At 47.1% G+C, this 26466-nt stretch overlaps 1 protein-coding gene across 8 annotated transcripts in view; it reads right to left on the bottom strand.

Moving 5' to 3' along the window:
- The window catches only part of Kank1 (KN motif and ankyrin repeat domains 1), a 197767-nt gene that overhangs the window by 38571 nt on the left and 132730 nt on the right, over positions 1–26466 (bottom strand). For 5 of the 8 annotated variants that reach the window (XM_011247113.2, NM_181404.6, NM_001348180.1 and 2 more), the window contains one exon: positions 17398–17517. In XM_011247113.2, the coding sequence (XP_011245415.1) occupies positions 17398–17434 (37 nt within the window). In that variant the 5' untranslated portion in view covers positions 17435–17517. Of the gene's footprint in view, positions 1–556; positions 644–12137; positions 12462–13545; positions 13626–17397; positions 17518–26466 lie in introns of those variants that run through there. The other 3 variants (XM_030250693.1, XM_030250692.1, XM_006526589.4) reach the window with 3 other exon arrangements.

The raw sequence follows: 26466 nt of genomic DNA, 5'->3' as shown, positions 1-26466 counted from the left end.
GGACAAACAGAAGAGCGAGTGCTAAAGAGGCAGCTCGGTTAAGAGCACAGCTGTCTTGCGGAGGCCCCGGGTTCAGTTCTCAGCACCGAAGGGTTGCTCACTGCAACTCTAGTTCCAGGGGCTCTGATGCCCTCTTTTGGCCTCTGTGGGCACTAGGCATGCACATAGTTCACAGAGGCACAGCATTAAAACACACAAAATAAACAAAATCTTTAAAAGGAAAAGAAAAACACATGAAAACAAATGTCCAAGGAGGGATGGACGAACAACAACATAAGGAAAACCCTGGAATTTAAGAAAGCCACGAACTCAGAAACTCAAGCTTTAACATCGATGTGAATTAGTCAGTCACCAGAGCTACAAGGACATCTTTGTGCCAAAGCCATGGGCTAAAGGGAAAGTTTTCACTGAACCGAGAGGCAAGTGCCGAGTTATTTTTTCCAGCCTGTAGTAAAGGCAAATATTTTTCATAACACACAGAGGTCCACTTTATAATGCAGGAACCCCCACCTACATGTCACGTTCCCCTTCCTTTTTTTGGGGCCTTCCTACTTACCCACCCAGGGACACAAAAGCTGCCATTCTCAGCGAGGCAGGAAGCTAAGTCTCAGCAAACTCCCCTCAGCATTAAAGGGACTCCACACACTCACAGGCACCGAGCCCAGGAGCTGCTGCGGCAGACTATTTATTTATACCCAGTTGGAATTTCCTGACCGACTAATAGCCATGGCGTCTAATTCCATGACACTGAGCACTGTGAGACAGCAAAATCACCAATGAATGAAGCTGCGTGACTTGGATCTTAACAGAAAACAACAGGCCGAGATGGGCCTTCCCCCCACCCCCCAACTCCTCAAATCCCCCTCCCTCCGTGCAATACTGCCCTAGAAACGGAGCTCCGGAGCTCCATTAACTCTAGGAAGAGAGAAAGGCAGCCAAGGTTCCTCTACTCTTCCCTCTTCCCCAACTCTCTAGCCAGAGGGAGAAGGGGTCCTTGTTATAATCTGTGCTATCACTCAGATTATAACAAGCCAGTAGTAGGAAGTGATTTGGTCGGATGCTGCCCCAGCCTGGGCTGGAGACTCTCTGAGGGTATTTTTATTTAATGCAACATGGATTCTGAAGGCTAAAAACATCACATGTAAAGCACAGCCCACCTCCCACCCCACCCATAACACACAACCTAAATGACTTGAAGTTCAAAGGCTGAGAATTAATTTCAGAACACGTACGTTTTGTTGGTGCGGTGGCATGAAAGGGCACACTTTTGCTTCTGTTTTGAAAAATGAATAAACTTGTGTCTCTTTAATGATGAAGTTCATCACTTTGAGGAGGAAGGAGGAGGAAGGGAAAGAAAGAAGGAAGAAAGGAAAGAGAGAGAGAGAGAGAGAGAGAGAGAGAGAGAGAGAGAGAGAGAGAGAGAGAGAGAGAGAGCAGCCTTGACCAAAGCGTATAGGGTAGATATGGCCCTATGGAAGGTTTGATGAATTGCATCAGAACACAAACAAGAGGCGCCGGTCCCAAACAATAGCACAGATAGCTGCTGGTTGGGGTTCTCATAGACAACCTTGTAAGACCCAAACTAGGGGCAGCTACAAGGAAAGCGGTGAGGGTTTAGCATTCACAGGCCCTGTTGGGTTTCTCTGCTCATCTCAGACGCCCATGCCCCTCTACATCTACCCATCATTTGCTCTTCTGCCCATCCTCCTGTTAGCTGAAACCATACAGGGGGGTTCTGTTTGCTCATCTGCCCAGCAGAGGGTTTTCTGTGAAAAGCTAAACTTATTTCAACCTCCCTCCCTCCCTCCCCCCTCTCTCTCCCAGAATAACCAATTGGTTCACAGAGAAATCAAGAGCAAAGCCCCAGTGTCACAGATTTTAAAATATCAAGCCCCAATAATTCTAAGTTACTTTATTCAGCAATGCCACCATTAGGTAAGAGAACTGAATGGGGCCTCTTCACCTCCCCCAACCCCTGGTTCTGGACTAAAAATAAAAACTGATCTATAATTTACACATGCGAAGTGACCCACGTTATCTGTGAAGTTTGCATTCTAGCAAATACGGTTAGGGACCTATCATCATAAACCCAGTTTTAAATGTCCTAAACACTTCAGTATTTGCTTTCTGTAGAGAAATTGACTTCTAGGTTTTTTTTTTTTTAAAATACAATTCTGTATGATAGTCACATTATTTTAGTCAAAGTTGAGTATTGATATCACAAAGTTGTTATTAAGAATTAAACCAAGGCCAGGCGGTGGTGGCACACACCTTTAATCCCAGCACCCGGGAAACAGAGGCAGACGGATTTCTGAGTTTGAGGCCTGCCTGGCCTACAAAGCGAGTTCCAGGACAGCCAGGGCTATACAGAGAAACCTGTCTCGAAAACAAACAAAAAACACAAAACAAACCCAAAACAAACAAACAAACAAACAAAGCATTGGCTGTACTCTTAAGGTTTGGTTTCCGGCACAGATGCTGTGGCTCACAATTGTCTGTAACCCCAGTTCCCAGGAGCTCTGACGACACCCTCTCTGGCCTCTTTGGGTATTTCACACACATCAGTGCACATACATGCAGGCTAACTACCTATATATACAAAATAAAATAATTAAACTAATGAAAACATCACAATGCAGTATTTTCTGATCTGATAAAAGCATTCTGCTCCATTTTTTACAAACATTATGCTCCAGTAAGAATATGATTTAGTACATAAAGCAATGGGTGCTAATTATTTGGCTTTTGTGTCCTGTACCTGATGCTGTGCGGAGCCATCTGTGTGCGTCTATGAAGGGGAGTTCTGGCAGGTCAACAGTTATTGTATGCAAATAAATGTCTAGTCTTTTGTCAGAGGAAGACAGAAGATAGGGAGGGAAACACCAGAAAAGATGACTTCCTCCTGCCTGGGAAAAATCAGCCACAGAGATGCCCGCCCAGGTAGAATGAAAGAGCCATTTTTTCTTCATTCTCTTCAGACAGAGGAGGCAAGAGGGCAAAGAGCTGGGGAGGCGAGGATTCTCTGAGGCTGCTTCTCTGACAGGCTGAGAGTGGCCGGAAAAGGCGACTATCAAGGAGACTCTCTACAGTCGCCAGGCTGCTGTGGTGGTCCTACCATGGCTTTCCACCAGGCCAGGGGCCTCGGAGCTCTGCGACTACAAGTAAACACCCACGGTCCTCAGCTCTGCCATCCAATGGAGCTACCATAGCAAGGCTGTCCCCTGCAGTCTACCCTTCACCAAGAGAAGAGCAAAGCCAAGTGCTAATGAGGACCCCGCGGTGGACACCTCAGGAAGCCCGTCCCACGTTGTCACCTCTGTCCCCATCGCTATTCCCTTGCTTATGTGTTTCAGAGCCCTCCATCCTAACCCCACAGCAAGAACGCATGTATTAGGTGGCATTCTTGCACCTGCCTGCCCACATGCTTCCCGCCTGTCCGCGCTGCCTACTTTCTGTCATTCTGTCATTATCCACCCATAGACGAAGCACCAGCACCTTCCCAAGCAAGCGCTTTTCCCAACAATGATCTCATCCCCCTTCACAGAACCCTGCAAAGCAGGTGTGACCACCTCTGCAGGTCACAGATGAGCTGACGTCATGCGCATGCGCACGCACAACTTCCTTCTGCTGCTGCCCTGATGGCAGAGGATTGCATTGCACAGTCAGGCATGCTCTGTCCTGCGGCTTTCATGGAGGGAAAGTGGGTCTGGGTAAGGGAACTGGCGCTTCTGAAGCATGGGGAAGGCTAAGTATGGGTAGATTTCAGTAAAGAATTTTTCTTCCAACTTCAGAAAAAAACAAAACAAAACAAAAACAAACCTAATCTAATACAGCCACATTGTTATATTAAAACTAAATACTAGGGGGGTGGGGTGGACTGGAGAGATGGCTCAGTGCGTAAGAGCACGGACTGCTCTTCAGAAGGTCCTGAGTTCAAATCCTAGAAACCACATGGTGGCTCACAACCATCCGTAATGAGATCTGACACCCTCTTCTGGTGACAGCTACAGTGTACTTACATATAATAATAAATAAGTCTTTAAAAAAAAACCCAACTAAATATTAATCCCGCCCCCCCCCAAAAAAAAACTTGTCCCTAAGAGGTAAGTTGAGGGAAAGCATCCGCATGTCATGTCTTGATTCTGTAAAAACATTCTGCTAAATTTTACTTGTCAATATCGTGTTTTAGTAATGCTATTTTAGGGACTTGCATTTACTATTTCTTTGCCGAGTGAGATTCATAGCTTATTTTTCTCTGGAAAAACTCATCTCATTTCCAAGGGCCAGCCAAACACCAGCTCTGGGTGCTGGAGTGTAGCCCAGTGGCAGAGGCTTTACCTAGAATACCCAAAGCTCTAGGTTCAATCCCTAGCAATGAAGATAAACTCAACCCCCCCCCCCCGGCCCCACGTCATGGCTAGTTTTTATGTCAACTTGACATCAGCAAGAGTCATCTGAACGGAGGCAACCTCATCCATTGTGGGTGGGGCCACCCCTGAGCTGGAGGTCCTGGGTTCTATAAGAGAGCAGGCTGAGCAAGTCATGGGGAGCAAGCCAGTAAGCAGCAGCCCCGCCCCCCCACCATGGCCTCTGTATCAGGTCCTGCATCCAGGTTCCTGTCCTACTCAAGTTCCTGTCCTTAATTCCTTCAGCGATGGAATATTACCTGCAAGTGTAGGTAAAATAAGCCCTTTTTCTCCAAGTTGCTCTTGGTCATGGTGTTTCGTTACAGCAACAGAAACCTAAGCAAGACCCCCTCTCACCTCTCCCAGTGCCCTCCGAGGCTGCTTCTCATTCCCTTACCTAATCGCCCACCACGCCCCCTAGCAGCTTGCCCCCTCTCCTACCAATGTTCTCAGAGTAGCTTGCACCTGCTCCCATCTGAGCAAACCCCTTATATCCTCTCTGTATAAAATCCGAGAGCTCTGTCCTCTCCATCTTGGACAGGGCCGTCCGTGTCTGAGGGCCTCGGGTATACAGGACAAGTTCAATTCCGACCCCCCTCAGGGAGCAGAACTCCCATATTTGTCTCCTTTCAAGGTGTTTGTGAATGCACCAGGGACTCACCTCATGGCCTCATTTCACAGCCAAGCAGGACTCTGGGCACAGAGAGGTGCCAGTAACCACCTTAGCTCTGTCATTCAAGGGGCTGGCACACATCTTGGAACCTCCCACAAGTCCTCAGCCCCTGGACACTAACAAGCTCCCTCTGGCTTCTGTTAGAAGCTGATCTCCACACCCACCAGGAATCAGACCTCCTGGGGCCTGGCCCAACCTGGGCAACAGCATTGTCAGATGTTCACGAATGGATTCTGTCCTGCAGCCAGGAGTGAGAACCATACAACGTTCTTCCTGGCTTCTGAATTTGAGTCGAGTTAAGACACTCATAAACAACCCAAGCACCCTTGGGGCTTAGGTCAGTTTAGGTGCCTTCCGGGTCAAGTACCTGAGCTGACAGGAGAAGCGCGTTAAGAAATCGGGGGACCCAGGGAGCCCCTGTTTCTTTCTCTGGTGACTGTGTTATTGGGTCATCCATGGTCAGTGTTGCCTATATCCTGATTTTTATTTTTATTTTATTTTTTTGTCCTTCAAGAAGCTAACACAGAAGGAGGAGGAGGAAGAAGAAGAGGAAGAGGAGGAAGAGGAGGAGGAGGAGGAGGAAGAGGAGGAAGAGGAGGAAGAGGAAGAAGAAGAAGGAGGAGGAGGAGGAGAAGGAGAAGGAGAAGGAGAAGGAGAAGGAGAAGAAGAAGAAGAAGAAGAAGTTGTTATGTATATACGAAATGAAGCAATTTTAAATATCCGGGCAATGAACTCAAAACAATGCTTTGGAGAAACAGAACCTCACCCCTCCCCTGCTATGTTTCAGGCAGCGACACCTGATACCCCTCTGTTCCAATGTCATCCCCATTTCAATCATTTTCCTTTTCTTGTCCCCTCAGGGTTCACAAGCTCAGGCTGTCCTTGAACTGTGTAGGTGACCTTGACCCTCTCCCCTTGCTTCTGGGCACAGCACCACGCCTGGCGCTTCTGGGCTTTGTACACGCTGAGCTGGCACACTCCACCAACTCACCTACATCCTAAGGCCTCCAGTTTATTTGACAGTGGCTTTCATCTTGCAAAGTCATTGAAGGAAAAATAAAACACCATATAACTCAAAATTTAAAAAGATCTAATTTGTTGCATATTAATTCGGTCATCCTTCACATTTAAATTTAGTTATTTAGCTAACGAGAGCAGAGCAATGGCCCCGGAGGCAGAGGCACAAAGCTTTGGGTTTGAGGCCAGCCTGGTCTACAGGACAGCTAAGGCTACACAGAGAAACCCTGTCGTGAAAAACCAAAACAATAACAACAAAACCAAGGAATCAAACAAAAACTAGAGCAACAACAAGGACAGCAGCCCAAACAACACCCCATATCCTCCCCACATGAGTAGCTTGCAGAACCTTTCTACTGACCGGTGTTCATCCTTAGAGACAGGTTGAGAGCTCTCCTAGGGTCTAGGCTGTTTCTAGTGTATTGGAGATTTCCTCCTAAGCCTTAAACATTCGAATCCCTTCAGGCTGGTGATGGGGTGTGAGTGTGGACCTCTGGGTGTCTCTGGAGAACTGTGGGTGCAGTTCCTTCTCATAGCACTAATGCTCCTTTACCCACCTTTCATTACCAACCAAGGGGGCCACAGGACTTGCAGAGGATAAGAGGGCAGGTCAACAAGACTCTGCATCCCTGTTCCTTCTGTGGGGTGTATACCAGGCCCCACCCTGGGTGTTGGAAGAGGGCTCTTTTACAGGCCTGGATTAGCAAGACCTGTTCATGAGACTCAATGGAAGGGCAGGCTTTCCCAGGAGAGGCCACCCAGCATGCAATGGGAGAAGGGTGTGTCCTGGTAGCAAAGGGGTGTGGTTCTTCTCAGGAGAGTGTCAGAGGAAGGGGACACTATCTCACTGTCCTATCTTAAAGAAAGAGAAGCCTGTTTTGTTATGGCCCTGAGCGGAGTCTCACTGGGTTTCCTTCCACAGGGCCTGCTGCCCCATCATTCTTCTCACCAGATTAAAGGAAGAGATTTGGGTCTGTCTGGCCAAGATTTAAAACCAACATTTAGTTGTAGCTTTTCTTTTTACTTTGGCAGCACTGGGGATTGAACCTAGGGCCTTACAAGCAAACACACCACTTCAGAGCCATATCTCCGGCCTTCTGTTTATATTTTATTTTGACACAGGGTCTCCCAAATTGTCTAGGATGGCCTTAAACTCCATTGGTAGCCTAGACAGGCCTTCAATGTGCAATCCTCTGGCTCCAGTCTCCTTAGTGTCTGGGATTACAGCTTGTGCCACCAGGTCTGGCTGAAACCAACATTTTAAAAAGTCAAATGGCAAAAATCACCTACGGGGCACAGAAATAAATAAGGGAATTAAAACCTTAAATGTTCACAAGGACTACCTTAAAGACTTTGACCGAACAAAGGGAAGGGCGATTTATTTCTTCGTATCTTAAAAAAGATGTACAAAAAGCAGTGAGGCAGAAGTAGGGCCGACCACACTCCCAGAATCCCCAGCCCAGGTCTCGCCCACAGTTCCAAGGAGTCCACCAAAACCAGACTGAATAAGCTTGACCAAAGAGTGCGTTGGTATTCCGCCTCCACCCTCTGGCAGGCTTCTTAACAAGCAGCGAAAGGGACAAAGGAGCCGTAAAGAACTTTCCAAATAGCCCGAGTAACCTCCTGAGGAGAGCCGTGCCCATTACCCTCTCTTGCACACTACTCCGCACCCCTCTCCGCATCCAGAGTCTCACTGATGACGTCATTGAAGCCCGCCTTCAGGAGAGAAAGCAGATACTGCCCCCCCTGCACAAGAAGTGGGACAGGAGTTAGCGCATGTGACACGGTCAAAACCATCTGCTTGTTTTACCCAAGTGGAGAGATCAAGTGTGACTATCACTTGCAGAGCAAGGGACTCGAGAGAACAGGCTGGTAGAGAACACGCTACGGCTGGACCGATCGATGTCAGACCGGCAAGCGGCAGGGCCCACTTCAGTCCCACAATTCTGCCTTTTGCTGTGAAGCCTGTGGACACTGTTAGAGCCAGCGCATTACAGGGGCTCTGAAGATGTGACTGACCAGGACATCGGCTGGTCCACAAAGCAAGGTCTACAGAGGCTCTATGTAGCACGACTCCTACCTCTTGTCACAGGTGGGTGAAGCACAGGACCCTTGAAGGAGGTGATGGCGATCATTTGATAGAAATGTCAAACTCTCTTGGGACTGAGAAGAGGAAAGGGGGAAGGGCTGGAGACGGCTTTTGCTGCTCTTCCAGAGGACTGGAGTTTTGGTTACCAGCATTCCTATTAGGGATTTCACAACAGCTGCAGGGTATCCAACACCCTCTTCTGGATTCTGGACTCTACCTGTCTGCACTCTCATCTACATACCCGTAGACATACATAATCAAAACAAACAAACCGAACCAAGAAAGGAGATGATGAGAAATGATTTTAAAAAGGAAAGAGAAATTCCATCGGATCCGTCAGGGAACAGCGACGTAGAGCAGAGAGTCACGGGATGAAGAGCCTGCTTTCATAGACACAGGAAACGCTTTCAGGCCCAGAGATAGTGCTTCAAGCAAAGCCTCAGGCTGGGGATTGGGCCTGGGATGGAGCAGGCACACCTCCCGCTTGCACAGTTGTCTGGCCTCTCACTCCCTCAAGCCCTGGGAAAATCCATGTGGTTCCCTCAGGCGTCAGGTTCAATGGTAACAGAAGCAGACGATGGTGTATGTCATAGTTGGCCCCAAAGAAAGGTTCAGAGGTTGCTTTGTTTTGTTTTGTTTTGTTTTTTAACAGTTCTAAAGTTAATGGGGAAAAAGTATTTGAGGAAACAGAAGAGCAGAAAAATCTTGCCAACCATCCCTAGCAGAACAAAACCATAACCTAGGGAGAAAGGGGAAGAAGAGGTGGAGGGTGGAGACATTTTTTCCAGGGCCGAAGAAGTCTGGCTTGTCACACAAAGCAGGAAATCAGCGGTTGCCCCTGCCAAATGTAATTCTGAGCGGGAATTTTGAAGTGAACCGCCGAATGAATGAATCTTCTGAATTCAAGCATTTTTGCAGTTTTCCATCACTCTCCCTACAAGTCACTAAATGTCACTGCAGCTTAAACTCACCACCCCTGGCAAGGATTCCTTTTCCAGTGTCACAGTCTTCAGGGAATACCGAAGAATAATTCCACAGAGGAACAGCCCTGGGTGGGGCCTGAAATCCCTTTAACCATTTAGAAGGCGGCTATTTTGGGATTTTTTATTTCTCATTATTACTGTGGGGTATTGTGGGTTCCAGCTGATATTTTCTGGTGCCCAGATAAGGTCTTAGCAATGTCATCGCAGGACAAATACCTACAGCTGCTCGTGTGACTGCTGAGGGTGTGTGTGAGGGGAGAAGCACGGGCTCACTGTGGCCCCTTGGGGACCAACAGAGGTGTCCAGCCCTAAAACTTATGACATACTAGGGGCATCCCTCTCACACTGTCCCTGGGGCAGATTTGGAAGCTACCTAGAACCTGGTACTAGCGGGGGAAAATCTGGTGGCGCGGGGCTTCGTGTTTTGCAACTTTTTCCTGTAAGCTACATTGTTGGAATGGTTTCACGGGCAAACCATCCCTCCTCCCACACTGGCCTCAACTTCCAGGTCTCCACCCTGCAGTGTTGTAAACACCAGTGTATCACCAGGCTGATTCACACCCTGCAGGCAGAGCTCCAGTGAGGGTACATGCTACGCAGACCCAGCAGGTACTTTGGTATCCTCTGCCAGGGCACGGGATGACAAACCAGCCTTTATCTTTGAAGTTGGCAGGAGCAGGCAAACAGGCCACGCCCCCAAAGTTTTCCCCAGTTGGAATACAACCCCCTAGCCCATCAAAATAATACTGAAGGACAGAGAATCAGCTGTACCTTGGTAGGTCTCTGGACTTAGGCAGAGGTTGACTGATAACAGAGAAAGAAAATTTAAGAGCTGACAGACAACTGTAGCTTTACAAAGACATTAAGCACTAGGTTTGTGAGCCATCTGAAACGCCCAGTTTTTCTCCCTCCTCTTATCTCTAGCTTGAAGTGTTTGTCCCTTTTCTTGTAGGAGACTCTAACACACATCTGTGGCAGAGGAACAACACACCTTGGACTAAGGGGCAGCGGATATGAGAGAAAGGCAGAAGAGGGCAGGGATAGGAAATGTAGACTGGGTGTGCTTCAATCAATGTTTTCACAAAATTATTTGCAAAGCTGATGGGGTTTATCCACTCAACCAACTGTTATGTGAATAAATCCAGAAGCCATGGGATTCACCTTTGGTTCTAAATAACAAGAGCATTTGAATTTTTAAAATCCCTTTTCTTTTCTTTTCTTTTCCTTTCTTTTCTTTTCTTTTCTTTTCTTTTTTCTCTCTCTTTTTTGGTGTATGTATGCATGTGAGTGTGTATGTACAGGTCAAGCAGATATATTCCTCCTTCATTCTCCTCTCTCTCTCTCTCTCTCTCTCTCTCTCTCTCTCTCTCTGTGTGTGTGTGTGTGTGTATTCACTATGTAGCCGTGGATATTCTGGAGTTCACTATGTAGACCAGGCTGGCTTTGAACTCATACATATCCACCTGCCTCTCCTCCCAAGGGCCAGGATTAAAGGCTGCGCCACCCTGTCTGGCTCTACTATATCTTTTGAGACAGGGTCTCTTCCTGAACTCACTGATTGGTTACAATGGTTTGGCCAGCACTCTTCAGAGTCCACCTGCCTCTGCTCAAGCGATGCTAAAGTTACAGATATCTGCAGCCACCCCTGGCTTTTCCATGGGTGCTGGGGATCTGAGCTTAGGTCTCTGCAGCAGGCAGTTGTTTACCCACGGAGACATTCCTCCAGCCTCAAAAAAGTATATTCAAAATGCAAAAGATTACGTGGGAATGAGAACCCTTCTTCAGTGACATGAAGTCACAGAAAAAGAACGCAAGTGAACGAACACAGGGCTTGTGACTTTTAATAGAAAAATCACATCTCTGAATGCTTATTTCCAGCCCGGCTCCTTAAATAAAGGTTTACGTGGTGAAGAAGTGATGAAGTCTACAACCTCTGATCCGGGAGAAGGAGCTGTCAAGAATCATTCAAGTCTGGCCTCCCATACAATGACGCAGAGCTGGGACTTCAGATGTTTAAAGTCCCAGGTTAAATCTCGCAAACACCACTCCCAGACCCTTGGCAACACTTTCCTGTCTGTAGTCTACTTTCCATCTACTGATGAGAGAGGACTGAAGAATACTGCTTAGTTTGAATTCCAGCTGTCACGGGTCCTAGGAATGGCTGGGACGAGGAATGTGGTCACTATATTTTTAAAAATCCTCAAAATAGAAACATAATTTTTAAGTGGGGTGGCCACTTGTCTGTAGAAAACTTCCTGCCGAGATCACTAGTGCTTAGACACAAATGGGCAACACATATTTTAAAAATGTCTGGTTTTAGTCTTTCTAATGAACCATAGAGCCTAAAAGCTGAACACAATCTTGTCTTCTAAACACGAGCATATTTTGCATAAAGAATATGAAAATGAATGGGATAATGAACAGCTCACTCAGAATACATTTCACGGAGATGTCAAGAAAGGAAGAGAGAGAGAGAGAGAGAGAGAGAGAGAGAGAGAGAGAGAGAGAGAATATCTTACATCGTTTGGCCCGAGAATGTCTACAGTAGTTTGAATTGATCCTGTAATATCTTATTTTCAGATCCTCAATCAAGTTTTTATTAGCAAAGTCTACTCAAGGCAATTTTATAAAAATTTCCAGAAAAGAGAAAGAATTTCTTGCTTCTATGAATCTAAGACGTATGCTAATATTCTTCATGCCAGATCAACTCAAACAGCTTTTGACAGGAAAGAAGCCCAAAGCAGAGACTGGGCCCTTTGGTCAGTCCTTTTCTTCCCAGTCTATAGAAACCTCTCAGAGACTGCACAAAGGAGATGAACTGAAATTCTCTAGAACACAGGAAGAAGGCACAGCCTGGAGAAGGAGAGCTGTCCATGGATGGATGCCTCTAGCGCCCTGAAGCCACTTAAGAGCAGAAGTGTAAACCGTAAAAAAAAAATAAATAAATAAATAAAAATGGCAATACTCACCATGGGAAGTCCCAGAGCAGAGGATTTCCGAACCCTGGTGGCAAAGGCTGTGTTGGCTTTGTGCCAGCACTTAGATTCACCGCAGCAGAAATCTGCAGCCCAGGGTTCCTCTGCCTTGCCCCGGCACAGGAGCCCTTCCCCTGTCCTTCCTACGCACACAGAGGCTGGTACTCACTGGAAGGAATCACCAGCCACAGCTGAGCTTCAGCCCTAATAGCTCGACTGCTTGAAACCTGACGCTTAGCCCATTGTGACTGGGCGAGCCTTGGAGGGAAGAGTGCTGGGAAGGCGATGCTGGCTGCAGGTTAAGACCAAGCCTTTCGAGTTAATGCAGCAGGCAAGCCCTGAGCAGGGAGGATCTTTCTCAGCCTCTCCAGGGGTGGGGATCAACTCTGGGGTTCTGTTTAGCTACACTGGCAAGACTTCAAAACCCAGGGTCTTCTAGTTGTAACTGGTGTTGGCATTTTAACAGTTACAAAACCCAAAACTACTTGCCTTACCGAAACAAAACAGACGAACAAGCAACAGTCCTGTCAAAGACCATTGCTATAAGAAAAATCATTATACTTATGACCTTTGGTGTGGAATGAGCCTTCAATAAAAATTAATATCTAAGTTTTATTAAAAGGTAAAGGCACAATCTAGTTAAATCCAATACATACAGACAGCTAATGCTAGGAAGGAAGTGTGTGGTACCATAAAGAAATATAAGGTATTAAAGAGGTTAATTTAACTCAATGAAACAATGCACAGTAATGTGCATTAAAAAAACTATAAACACAACTGTTATCATGTCCATTAAGAAACTTAACACATGGTAAAGAAAAAAAAAACTATTACCATAATTCCTATCTTAAAGGACATCTTGTTTTTAACTATTCCACTTTTCAAGTGTTAGTAAATTTGCCTGAAATAAATACATAAATAATATATTTATTACTTATATACACAAAATAAGTACATCATAATACGTTATATGTATGTATGTGTGTGTGTGCGTACCCCCACACATCTCTTGGTCTGTTTTGTCACGCCATCTTATCAGCTATTACATACACTGTCAGTGTCAACACTTAGCCAGTGTGAGCTTGTATTTTGCCATCTGAGAGGAGGGAGGAGAGGCCAGCAACTGAAATAAAAGGAACACCCTCCCTCGCCCAGCTCCTACCTGTATTTTCTTGTTAAGAAATTCAGTTTTTACCCTTGGCTTTTTCTGACAGCCTAATGACAATTCTTATGGGAAAATACCAGGCTCAATAAGAACACGCTCAATAAGAACACGCAGCTAACACCCTATTACAAACGGAACCAAGAGACCCTGAGAAGTCTTGGGACGTCCGAGATTTTTCTAAGCAGTTTGAGCTCTGCTGGTGGGGCCAGGGTAACCAATGGCAGGGCTGGGACTCACCATCATGAACACACTGTAGCTCAGCTGTGTCCTTTCTAAAGATGGTCTCGGAAAACACCACAGCAGGCTAGTCAATGTGGAGTAGTGTTTAAACTTGAAATTCCAGCTGCTAGGCTCGCAGTGGGCTCAGAGTCCTGTTTGAGAAATGTGCCTACCCAGAAAAAATATTTACACAACCCCGGAGTGGGCTGTGGGCGCTGCAGCTAGCTTTGCCTGCTCTGCAGGAGTCCCGGGCTCCGTCTGCTTGACCTGGTCCTTATCAGTGCCCTTTGTACCTCATGTGAGATCAGCACAGAGACAAAATCCACAGCCAAATCACTGAAGCCCTGACAGTTACTGAAGCCATTACAAAAGCTGTACACTTTTAGCTCCTGTTGCTGTGAAATGACCCTTAGGAAACCACGAATAGGAGAAGACTGGCAAAAGGAAGTTCTCTGTATCACTATCTTCCACGAGTGAAGGCGTGGCTAACTTTCATTCCAAACACCCCAACGAAAAAAGGAAGAGTAACCAAGCTGCTGGAAATATGGCAAGGGGGATCAGGAAGTTGTTTGTAAAGATTAATTTAAAAGCTATTTTCCATGAAGGCCGGGCAGAATACAGACAGCGTTAAAGCCAATGGCTGGATACCAAAATGTACGAAAACTTACTGAAACCCTAGGTTTGTCTGACAAGGAAGGGAAAATGCTAAAAATAAGACCTATTATATGGTGGGAGGAGCCAGGGGGTGATGGTGCATACCTTTAATCCCAGCACTCAGGAGGCAGAGATGGGCAGATCTAGAGTTTGAAGCCAGCCTGGTCTACAAAGCAAGTTCTAGGACAGCCAGTACTACAGAGAAATCCTGTCTTGAAAAACAAGCAAACCAACCAACAAAAAACCCAAACAAACAAATGAAATAACCCCTAAATATCAAAAACCTGTAAGTATCCCTCCCACTTCTATTTTCCCATCAAATTTATGAATGGTATCAAAATAAATTTTTAAATGGAATTAAAAGATATTTTTATTTTATGTGTAGGCGTGTTCGCCGGCACAGGTATACATACACCACTAGAATGCCTGGTACCCATAAAGGTCAGAGGAGGGCATCAGTCAGAGCCCCTGGAGCTGGGGTTAGAGATGGTTGTGAGCTGTTATTTGAGTGCTGGGAACCAAACCCAGGTCCTCTGCCAGAGCAGCAAATGCTCTTCAACCTCTGAGCATCGCTGCAGCCACAACCATTCTTAGTGTTTAACGTAGTCAGTGGTGTGTGAGCAGTCATGGTGAGATAGCAGACATCTGCAGAAAGTTATGCTCATCTAGCTACAAGAGGGAGGGGCCACAAAGGAGGGAAAGAAACTATTAGCAAGCACGAGGATGGTCACTGGCCAGAAAAGTCACTTGATCGTCCTCATCCACTCGCTCCATGTAAGTGTTAGGAGAGCAAGCTTGCTCTACCGTCTCAGCACCTGGCAGGGTTCCATAAGCACCAGAGCAGGGGCTCATGACAGGGACAACAACAGACCCGTCCTCTGACGTCTGACTTGCACTGTGTGTCTTAATCAAGGCTCTTCTGAACCACATGCCTATCATCCCAGCGCCCATGAACCACATGTAAGGGCACATGCCTACAATCCCAGCGCTCAGGAGGAGGAAACAGGACTGAGTTCAAGGCCAGCCTGGGAGACCCCGTCTCAAAAGAACCAGGAAACAATGCATGACAAAGTTCACAGCTTGTCTTGTCTTTCCTTACACCTGTCTTGTGAAGACGAGGGGACACATGTTATTATCTTCACCTGACAAATCCGCCACTTGGTATTCGACTTCTGAAGGAGTCCTAAGCTCTAATTAAAGTTGCACAACATTAATTAGTGTTTAGAGAGGTATCAATCAGGGTAGGAGTTTGCAACATGACTTGGGAACTTGGGTGAAGAAGAGCAGGCTGTCCCCATTCTGAAACCCTAAAGACATCCAGCCACTGTTCTCATCTGTGATCCTTGCTTACTGCCTAGCTAGTTACCAAAGAGGCAAAAACTATCAATCTATGATGAAGCAAGCTCACGAGAGCAGATTCCAGTCACTAGAAGCGTTTTGAATGAATGCATACAGACTGGACCAGTGGACAAAATGGTAGAGCTGAAACTCTGCTAAAGAAGAGACAGTCATGGCAATGACTGAGGCAGAGAGGGGCAAGTGGCAAGAAGGATGCTGTAGTGGGAGAGGTATGGGTGGGCTAGGCTTGCCCAGGTCAGCAAGCAGAAGACCACCAATTCAATGTGAACTCAGACACCAAATACTTCTGTGGTGTAAACTTATGCTCTATTTTAGCATTCCCTGAACACACAGCAGACCCAGGCTTCCACTGTATACAATCCCAGAGGGCAGAAGTTCATGCCTGCCTTGTTCACCGCTCGCTATATTGCAGTAATTGCTGTGTTCTAGTATAAAAACTGTGCCCAGCACATAGTAGGTACTCAGTAATTGCTGTGTTCTAGTACAAACCAGTGCCTGGCACACAGTAGGTACTCAGTAACTGCTGCATTCTGGCACAGTTTAGTTCTTAAGCTGGGTAATACAGATAAATTTGCATACTCCTTTCATAGTCTTTACCCCTATGCCAGGACTGTACCCCAAGAATTTACAAATCACAGTACCAACATGCTCATTTTAGAATCAGCACTTTTGTCGGTTCTATCTCAGGAACTGGAGAAGATGGAGTACGGGAGGACTCAGGAGCACCCCTTAGCCAGCTAGAACCCTCAGCAGTGTTAGCGTGTGGCCAACCTGTCTGATGGCAGCTGACTGTTGTTTGGTCTTGTAGTGCTTTTTATTGGCCGTTCGTCCTTGATTCATAAGAACATGAGAGGTGTTGCCTATTTGTGTTCTGTGAACCCCGAACAGTTAGTTTTAGGGAGAGGGTTGGGGGGACCACGTTCAAGGGAAGGCTTCTTTAACCTTTCTATACAGCCATCCTGTAGCCTACGTGTCATTGTGGTATGTGTAATGTATGCACTAAGAGTTAATATCTAAGATGGGAGTAAAAGAACCTTAGCCTGCTTACTGCCACCCCACCTAGAAAGACAAGATCTCAGTGACGGGGGCTGCAGAGACGGCTTTAAGAGCACTGACTGCTCTCCCGGAGGACCTGTGTTCAATTCCCAGCACACCCACATGGCAGCTCTCAACCGTCTGTAACTTCAGATCTGACACCCTCACAAAGACAAACACGCAGGCAATTATACACCAATGCGTATAAAATAAAAAATTATAAGATCACTCAGTGAATTAAGTTACTCAAAAAAATACTGACATTAGGGAAATACAAAACTGTGTCTGGGCTCTGTTCACTCCATCTCCCCTTTCCATGGCTAGTCCCATCAAACGAAACTCATAAGAATTGGTTTTTAGCATCTGGACTGGTTGCCCGTCACTCAGAGAGAGGTCTCAGTTGAATTGAATATGCCTTATGCTTATAACAACATTCAAGATTTTTACTTTTCTGTCTCAACACATCAACAGAACTTTGAAGTAAAGCAAAGTCTGGCCAGAAGGCTTGGTGTGGTAAAGGCACTGACTGCCAAACCTAGCCATCGGAGTTCAGTACCTGGAACTACATCATGGATAGTGAGCACTGAAAAGGATGTCCTCTGATACCCCCTCCCACTTAATGTGTGCATGTGTGTATGTATTTTAAGGCGAGTTTTCTAATAGATTAAAGAAGAAACAACTTTAACCAGATAGAAAATTGCCTCGGAATTCTACTTCTCTAGGCTACTTATTATGATTTTTTCAATTATTAAAAGAAAAATTAAAAAGTAGTTTGAACTGAGACATCCCCTGCCTCCTCTTTCCCCCTCTGAGCACACTTACCTGCAGCACAGCCATTAACTTTTGTGGTATAAGCCATGCTGGCTCAAATCCAAGGAGGGACACAGCAAACAGTGACGACTTGTGCGAATGTCATGCAGCAAGTTCCCAAAGGCTCTCCACCTGAAACGGTAAAGAGAGCCCCATCAGATGGCTAGAACCAACCTCTGTGCCTGTGGATGGAGATGCCTGCTAACGGAGAAAACAAGCTAGAACGGAGAGAGACAGGCTGGGGGCTGCATGAAGCCTGGTCCTAAAGTATCTAGAGGAATGTCGTACCCACGGACCCAGTGCCCAGGCCTTGAGAACGCTCAAAACAATCCACTCAGAGGATAGGAAAGTGACTGCCACACACCAACTGCTTAGGAAGTGGGACACCTGACGCATGTCCCTCTTCAGTATTCTTTACATTTTAAAATGATATGTAATAGATACATTATACATACCTGTGCACATGCACACCCACATGTACATATATTCTGAAGCTCATCTGCCTTTTTAAAAAGCTGGCCCAAAAATTTCATGTACCCAACTGCAATTTCTTTTCTTTCCTTTTTTTCCCCTGTTTTTTGAGACAGGTTTTCTCTGTGTAGCCCTGGCTGTTCTGGAACTCACTCTATAGACCAGGCTGTCCTTGAACTCAGAAATCCTCCTGCCTCTGCCTCCCAAGTGCTGGGATTAAAGGTGTGTGCTACCACTGTCTGGCTCACCTGCAATTTCAAAGCAGTTCTTGTATCATATGCCCTATTCCTTAAGGGTAAACTTTGTACAAATTCTTAAATATCAAATCTTTTCCCCAGTCCCACTTATTTTTCTATGCAGTCACTTTGCTAAAACACGAATACAGTGCAATCAGTTCTTTCTTAAAACAACCCAAACCTTCCGCATCTCTCGCTGTCCAGTCAGGCAAGCTTCAAATGACAGCGTGACAGTAGTCGGAGACACCGGATACAATACGGCACAACACATTTCTGAGTTTACAAGTTACCTCGGGTTACTGCACAGAGGCATACAAGTAACAAGCTTTGAAACAAACATGAAACAAGCGAGGTCCAGGAAAAGAAATAGTGTTCTAACCACTGCTTTTGAAAAATGCTTCTAAAAGACACTGGCAAAGTAAGCAAATAATTATACCCAGGAACACTGCCTACCCATTGTTAACTCCAGACCTATAAAGCCAGGGAAAACACACCTCACAGGGAACCGGTGTCAGCCCAGAAGCCAAATGACTTCCCAGAAACAGGAGTGCTAAAAGGGCAGCAGAAACATACGTCACCCGGCGAGGCCACTGCGATCGTGTAGATTTGTTGAGAATATGGTAAAATACTCAGCGTAAGTTGACTTTTAAGAACCAAGACAGGGCGGGCAAGATGATTTAGAAAGTAAGAAACGCTCACTGCTAGCAAGCCTGCGGACCTGAGTTCAGTCCCAGGAGCACCCAGGCGTGGTGGCTCAAATTATTATAGACCCAGCAACCCCTCCTGTGAGGTAGGAGGTGGAGACAGGACAATGGGTAGAAGTTCATGGGCCACTTAGCCTGGAGCACGCAAGCCAACAGTAGACAGGAAAGAGGCCCTGCCTCTATAGTGTGGAAGGAGAGAACTGACCCCCAAGAGCGGTCCTCTGACACATGTGTGCTCACACATGCAACACACAACACGAATAAATGAAACCTTAAGATTAACAGTAAGCGCTCAGTGTCTGTGTCCACACCCAGTCACACAAACCAATGTGATACTAGCCAGTATAATGCTGAGAACGGCCAACATTCATTAATCTCCAACTGTGGTTAAAATCAAATGTCACAGGCCTTGCTCGGTACAGCAGGATTTTAAGTATCACCGATTTTGAAAAAAGATGCTACCGATCAAATCCTAAACCCGAATTTGTTTCCTCCCTCTTTCTTTCTTTCTTTCTTTCTTTCTTTCTTTCTTTCTTTCTTTCTTTCTTTCTTTCTTTCTTTCTTTCTTTCTTTCTCTCTCTCTCTCTCTTTCTTCCTTCCTTCCTTCCTTCCTTCCTTCCTTCCTTCTCTCTCTCTCTCTCTCTCTCTCTCTTTCTTTCTTTCTTTTCAAAGTGCATTTGTGGATTTAATTAAAAAACCAGAAGTAAGCGAACCCGGATGTCCACAACCACGAGTGATCGTCCCTGGCTGGTGATGTGATGTTACTGCTGGCTCCTTTAATTACTTCCTTTATCTCATCACCACCACCACCACCATCATCTTCTTCTTCATCATTCTCGGGTTATTTCTGCCAGTGAAAGGAGCCAATTCAAGCCAGACTAGAATATATTAAAGGCAAGTTTATTGGGAAACTGCTATCAGACCAGCAAGTTCTCTGGCTCTAAGGAGGGAGGCCAGGGAAGTCGCCATGGGGGAAGCAGGAGAAGAAAGAGAGAAAGGGTGCATTCACAGAGACAAGGGAAGGAGAAGGAGAGGGCAGGAGACCAAAATGTCTGGATTATATAGGGAGGAGCTTTTGGGGGAAGGGCAGCTCAGACCCTGGGCTGGAAAGGGCAGTGTTGGGGGCAGGGTATGCCAGGTAAGGTCTGAGGGATCCTGGGAGAACCTAAAAGCCAGGTCTGCTTTGTTGTTGTTGTTGCTGCTGTTTTTTAAGTAGAGAATAGAGTTTATTCAGGGCATTGGAGGGTGGGGGGAGCTGAGAAGGTATGAGAAACACAGAAAGGCAGAGAGGGAGGGAAAGAGGAAGGGGGGAAGGAAGGAAGGAAGGAAGGAAGGAAGGAAGGAAGGAAGGAAGGAATGTGGGGGGAAGAGGGGGAGCAGGAGGGGGAGGACAGAGCTAGAGCAAGTATTCTAGAGCCCAGGTCTGCTTTGATATATAAAGTATACACCTTAGTCCCTTGTGGTCTGAAACCAATCTCCATGCTCCTGCTCCCGCTCCCTGCTCTTCCTCCTGCTCCTCTTCTTCTTCCTCTTCCTCCTCAATAAAAATAAACCAGTGTCTAGAATCACCTTGTCATTTGGGCTTTATTTGCGTTGAAAAGGGAGATGCAAGAATACAAATCCCATGTGACAGACAGGCAACTGCCAGGCCAAGATCTGAAGACCCAGCATGTCCCTAATCCCTGTAAGAATGAAGAGAAAGGTGGCTGTTGACTGTGATCACACAGGGCACGAACCTTGCTCCTTAGCTAGTGACATTCTCCTCACTGTTCATAGCTGTAGAACTCACAAGGACATTCTGTTGTTAACAGGCTGTTTCTGCGGGGCATGCCTGCCTGCACGCTCTTCCAATAACAGCAGGGTGCTGCGCTCTGAGACCTGATCCTGCGCCTTCCACTCCCTGCTGGTTCCCAGCTTCTACACACCCTGTAGGATGGCTCTAATCGATCTGTGCTTCCTGGGAAACAGGCCCTGAGCTTGCGAGGCAGTGAACTGTGCACAGCGAGAGCTGGCTAGGTTAAAAGGCAGGCTTTGGGGACAGAGGGAATATTAGCTTTCCAGAAGTGACTGTGGATGTCTGCCAGGTCCGGCTTTAAAAAAAAGAATGTAGGGCCTGGTGAGACCGGAGGGAGGAGAGGGGAAGGAGGGAGTCAGGGAGGAAGCCAAGCTTTTGCACTCGTTACCGTGTCACCGTGTCACCCTTTTAAAGGCTACTGCACAAAAGCCAACCAAAGAAAATACACCTCAGCCCAAACCCTGTTTTCTGGCCACTCGGTGGCCTCGAAGGTTTGTATCTTGTGTCAATCCCGAGTGGCTTGTAACTACCAGCATTTAACCTGTTGAGGGCAAACAGAAGACAAGAAGAGACAAGCTGTGGGTGTTAGAAGTGAATGAAGTATGTGTCAAAGTATTTGGATGGAGAGGAGCCCAGAATCTTCCTAGCGAAGCTTCATAAACTTTGGCCCAACACTCATTCTCTCTCTTCTTCTTCTTCCTCCTTCTCCCCCTCTCTTCCCTCCCTCTCCCTCCTCCCCTCTCTTTTTCTCTCCTGAGCCTCTCTCACCTGGAAGATCTTTATCTCAGATCCAAATTGGTCTCTCCCACCCTCTCCTAAAACAGAACAATATAATACAATAAAAAAAAAGGAAGCCTAAAATTAGGCGCTACAAGCATGTCCCAGATTAAATAAATAACAAGGCACTCGTCGTGGGATGCGGAGATGGGCAATGTCTGCGTTGAGAACAGCTGTAAATTGGGGAGCCGTCCATCTCTCCCAGGTGTTACCCCACCCGACAGGTGGCCTCTGATTGTAAGGACTAATAAAATGCTGAGTCTTAGATCAGCTCACTGAAGAAAGCAGGTAACATGGCCACGGCCCACTCCTTCGTTACAGATCAGTACAACATTGCTTTTCTCTCTCAGAGGGAGGTGCCAACCACTAACTCTCAGGAGATGCAACAGAGGCTCAATTCTGTTCCCTATAGAAAAGCAGTTCTTGAGCGGGGTGTGGTGGCACATGCAGGATTAGCTCTGTAAACTATCAGTGTCACCGCGTCACTTAGGACCATGATGGATGGATGCAGCTAACCTGATTTCACCCCTTGCTAGGATTTCTTAAGGCTGAAATCAGAGACATCACCTAGTGTAAGACATACCATTAAATGCTGATGATCTGAGACCATATTTTCTAATTAAATGATGATAAAATGATAACCAGGGCTGGAGAGATGGCTCAGAGGTTAAGTTTACTGGATGTTCTTCCAGAGGGCACAGGTTTGATTCCCAGTACCCACACAATGGCTCACAATCATCTATAATTCTAGGCCGAGGGGACCAACGCCCTCTTCTGGCCTCTGTGGGTACTGCATGCATGTGGTACACAGTCATACATGCAAGCAAAACATCCACACATAAAAATAAACAAAAAGTTAAAAGATAAAATGCTTATTAAAATGGGACTCCTGAAGGGTATGTGGCTTGTGGAACACTAGTGTTTAGAAAGTTAAGGTCCTGAGTTTGATTCTCAGCACCATACGAAGAAGAGGGGGAGGAGGGAGAGGAAGAGGGAGAGGAGGAAGAGGAGAGAAAGAGGGAGAGGAGGAGGGAGAGAAGAGAGAGGGGAGGAAGAGAGAAAGGAGGAGGGAGGGCAGGAGGGAGAAGATAAGGAGGGAAAGGAGGAGGGAGAGGAGGAGGGAGGAGAGGAAGAGAGAGAAGAGGAGAAGAGAGAGAGGAGGAGGGAAGACAGAAGGAAAAGTAGGAGGGAAAGGAGGAGGAAAAGGAGGAGGGAGGAGAGGAAGAGAGAGAGGAGGGGGGAGAGGAGGAGGCAGAGGGATTGCGTTTACTCTAAGACATATTCTTGTTTTGCGTGTTAAAATCTGAAAGAAACTGATGCCATTATGCTACATTCTGGACAGTTTTAATGAAAATACACTTATCACCTTGTTTAGCTCTCCTAAGAACCTGTAAAAGGCTAAGAATCCATCCCTCTCCAAGTAGCAGGCTTGGAACCTACCCAGGTCACACAGTTGCAGGACTGATCAGGCACAGCTGAGCTTGCCTCTCCCTTAAGAGATTAGCAGAAAGAGCATACAGGCTTTCACACAAGGGAGCGTGCATGCACCAACACGTGATGCCCCTTTCAAACCCGCACAAGGACGCACAGGCTCAGTGCGCAGACGCCCTGACTCATTCTGCCTTTAGACAGAAAGGAGTGCAAAGGAAGCAAGATAGCAAGACAGCCTAAGGAGACTCAAAGAGGAGGAAGCAGACTCTACCAAAAGCAACTGGACACACAGATGCGCAAATGCCTCTGCTCTAATTTTAAGAAGTGCACAGCTCAACGATTTCTTTAAGTCAGTTTTCAACCAAGCCTGAAAACCTAAGGCAAGACCTGCATCACACTACATACAAATGCCTACAGATCCCTGCGGGCTGTGCAAAGGCCGCCGACAATCTAATTAACAGCAACGATGAAAAGTATGTCAGAGCGTGGCCACAGTTCAGGATCAGATTCTCTCCCAGTGGTTTCCTGTACTTACTGGCTTCCCTGCATCTGGGAGGAGGCATATGTTAACTGGCCCTTCCTTGTTTTCAGTAAGATCCAACCTAATGTGGCCCCTTTATCTATAGCAGATAGTTTTCTTTGTGTGGGAGAGGGAGGGGGAGGGAAAGAAAGAGGGGAGAGAGATCTTTACTATGGAACAAGATGTAAATTAGAATCTTACCTAGATACTGGATTTCATTTCTAATATAGAAAGTTTGGGTTCGATTACTGGGGTATTTTATGCTATGTTTGTCGACACAGCTATGTGTTTATCACAGAAACCAACTAAAATGCAGACACTAAGGAGAAAGCACCAGTGAACAAGTTTAACCTTCCATCCACCCACCCATCCATCCATCCATCCACTCACCCACCCACCCACCCACCCATCCATCCATCCATCCACTCACCCATCCACCCACCTATACATGCATCCATCCATTCATTCACCCATCCATCCATCCACCCACCTACTCACCCACCCATCCATCCATCCATCCACCCACCCACCTACCCACCCATCCATCCATCCACTCACCCATCCACCCACCTACTCACCCACCCATCCATCCATCCACTCACCCATCCACCCACCCATCCATCCATCCACTCACCCATCCACCCACCTACCCACCCATCCATCCATCCACTCACCCACCCATCCATCCATCCACTCACCCACCCACCTACCCACCCACCCATCCATCCATCCACTCACCCACCCATCCATCCATCCACTCACCCATCCACCCACCTACTCACCCATCCATCCATCCACTCACCCATCCACCCACCTACTCACCCATCCATCCATCCACTCACCCATCCACCCACCTACCCACCCACCCATCCATCCATCCACCCACCCACCTACCCACCCATCCATCCATCCACTCACCCATCCACCCACCTACTCACCCATCCATCCATCCACTCATCCACCCATCCATCCATCCACTCACCCACCCACCTACCCACCCACCCATCCATCCATCCACTCACCCACCCATCCATCCATCCACTCACCCATCCACCCACCTACTCACCCATCCATCCATCCACTCACCCACCCACCTACCCACCCACCCATCCATCCATCCACTCACCCACCCATCGATCCATCCACTCACCCACCCACCCACCCACCCACCCATCCATCCATCCACTCACACATCCACCCACCTACTCACCCATCCATCCATCCACTCACCCACCCATCCATCCATCCACACACCCACCCATCTACCCACCAACCCATCCATCCATCCATCCACTCACCCACCTACCCACCTACCCACCCACCCATCCATCCATCCACCCACCCACCTACTCACCCATCCATCCATCCAGCTCACCCACCCATCCATCCATCCACTCACCCATCCACCCACCTACTCACCCATCCATCCACCCACCCACCTACCCACCCATCCATCCATCCACTCACCCATCCACCCACCTACCCACCCATCCATCCATCCATCCACTCACCCACCTACCCACCCATCCATCCATCCACTCACCCACCTACCCACCCATCCATCCATCCACTCACCCACCTACCCACCCATCCATCCATCCACTCACCCATCCATCTCTACATCCACCCATTCATCCCATGTTTGAACATCATAAGCCAGTCTGATTTTTGAACTGAGCAAGGGTGACACACACCCAACCTTTTCTCTGAGGTAAGCTAACTGGACATCTGTGCTTTGGGAACAGAGAAAAACGTAGGTTCCTAGGATACTTAGTGATCAGCTGCGCCAAAAGCTCACCTTTCTGCCTTCCTTCCTTGAAAAGTTCCCACGATAGCATCTGCTTCCTTGTGTACTTACTTTGTCTCAAAGTGGCTGTGGGTGTGCCGTGCCCGCTCAGAGAGCCCCATTGCTCACCCACATCCACCCTACATCACAAAAGGACACCAGTATCCTTCTCAGCGCCTGTAGGAGCTGTGGGCAGGTCAACACCACCTGGGAGCCCCCAGATGTTTTCAAAGCCCCGCCCTGGCTCCACTCCAGCTGGGCTGCTGGGCAGATATGGCTTCCTGGTACGTGTAATAAGAAGTAACGCTTGTGCAGTTTCTTTCCAGGAAACTTTGTGGTGAAAGTTCATCCAATAGGGATGACCAACTGCGCTCCTGCCTCCATAAGTAACAGACTATGGGGAACAGGCAGGTGGAAGTCAGGAGCACGCACACAGCTCCTCTGCCTTCACGAACACCTCTCTACTTCTTGTTGACTTTGGAGGAAAGCATCCCCAAACCTCGGGTAAAGCAGTGACGTGGCATGTTCTGACCTGCGCTGGTCCCTCTGCCGTTGTCTTGGGGAAAACAATTCTAACGGAAACTAAACTTTGGTTTCACAAGTATGGCCAGATGACTGGTGTCTTGCTCCTGCTGAGAAAGAATTCTGTCTGGCAGGTCCATGAGTTAAAGTATCGGTATTGTTTCCTCGTCAGATGTTAAGAACAAGACTATGAGTACAGATGTAAGAGAACCCATGTGCACACCCTGTTTAAATGATGTAGAATGTTCTTTACTGCTCTGAGAGAAAGGTTCCCTTTTATTTCCTCTAGGACTATATTCTCCAGTGACTCTAAGATTACCCTTCACCTGATCCATACTATTACTAGAGCTGTCACTAAGTTGAGTCCAGTCACAAAGCTTAAAATGGCATTTTTTTTTAGAGTGGAGTTCCCAAAACAGCAGTAGCAGTGTACTTGGCCCCCCGGCCCCCAGGATTTTGTAAAAGACGCTGCAGTTTAGTGTTTTCATGGGACTCCTGAGTGTGCAAACGAGTGGGTCTCTGAGTCTTGTGCCTGCTCTCGGGCTCTTTCCCTTCTGTTTGTTTGTGTAGGCCAACTCCAGTGTGAGAGTTTTTGTTTTATCTTATTGCATTTCATTTTGTTCTACTTTAATATTACTGTGAGATGCCTGTTCTGTTCTCATGAGAGACAGAGAGGGAGTGGATCCAGATGGGAGTGGAGGTGTGGAGGACCCGGGGGGAGTAGAGGGAGGGGAAACCATAGTCAGAATAGATTATGTGAGAAAGGATCTATGTTCAATAAAGGGGTGTGTATGACGACTCTCTGAGGGCCATGTCCAGCAGTCTGTCCTCTAACGAGC

The sequence above is a fragment of the Mus musculus genome, chromosome 19 (genome assembly GCF_000001635.26).
Source record: "Mus musculus strain C57BL/6J chromosome 19, GRCm38.p6 C57BL/6J".
In the NCBI taxonomy this organism is placed as follows: Eukaryota; Metazoa; Chordata; class Mammalia; order Rodentia; family Muridae; genus Mus; species Mus musculus.
The sequence above is the reverse complement of the archived record's forward strand: the minus strand, read 5'-3'. Positions and strand labels throughout refer to the sequence as shown.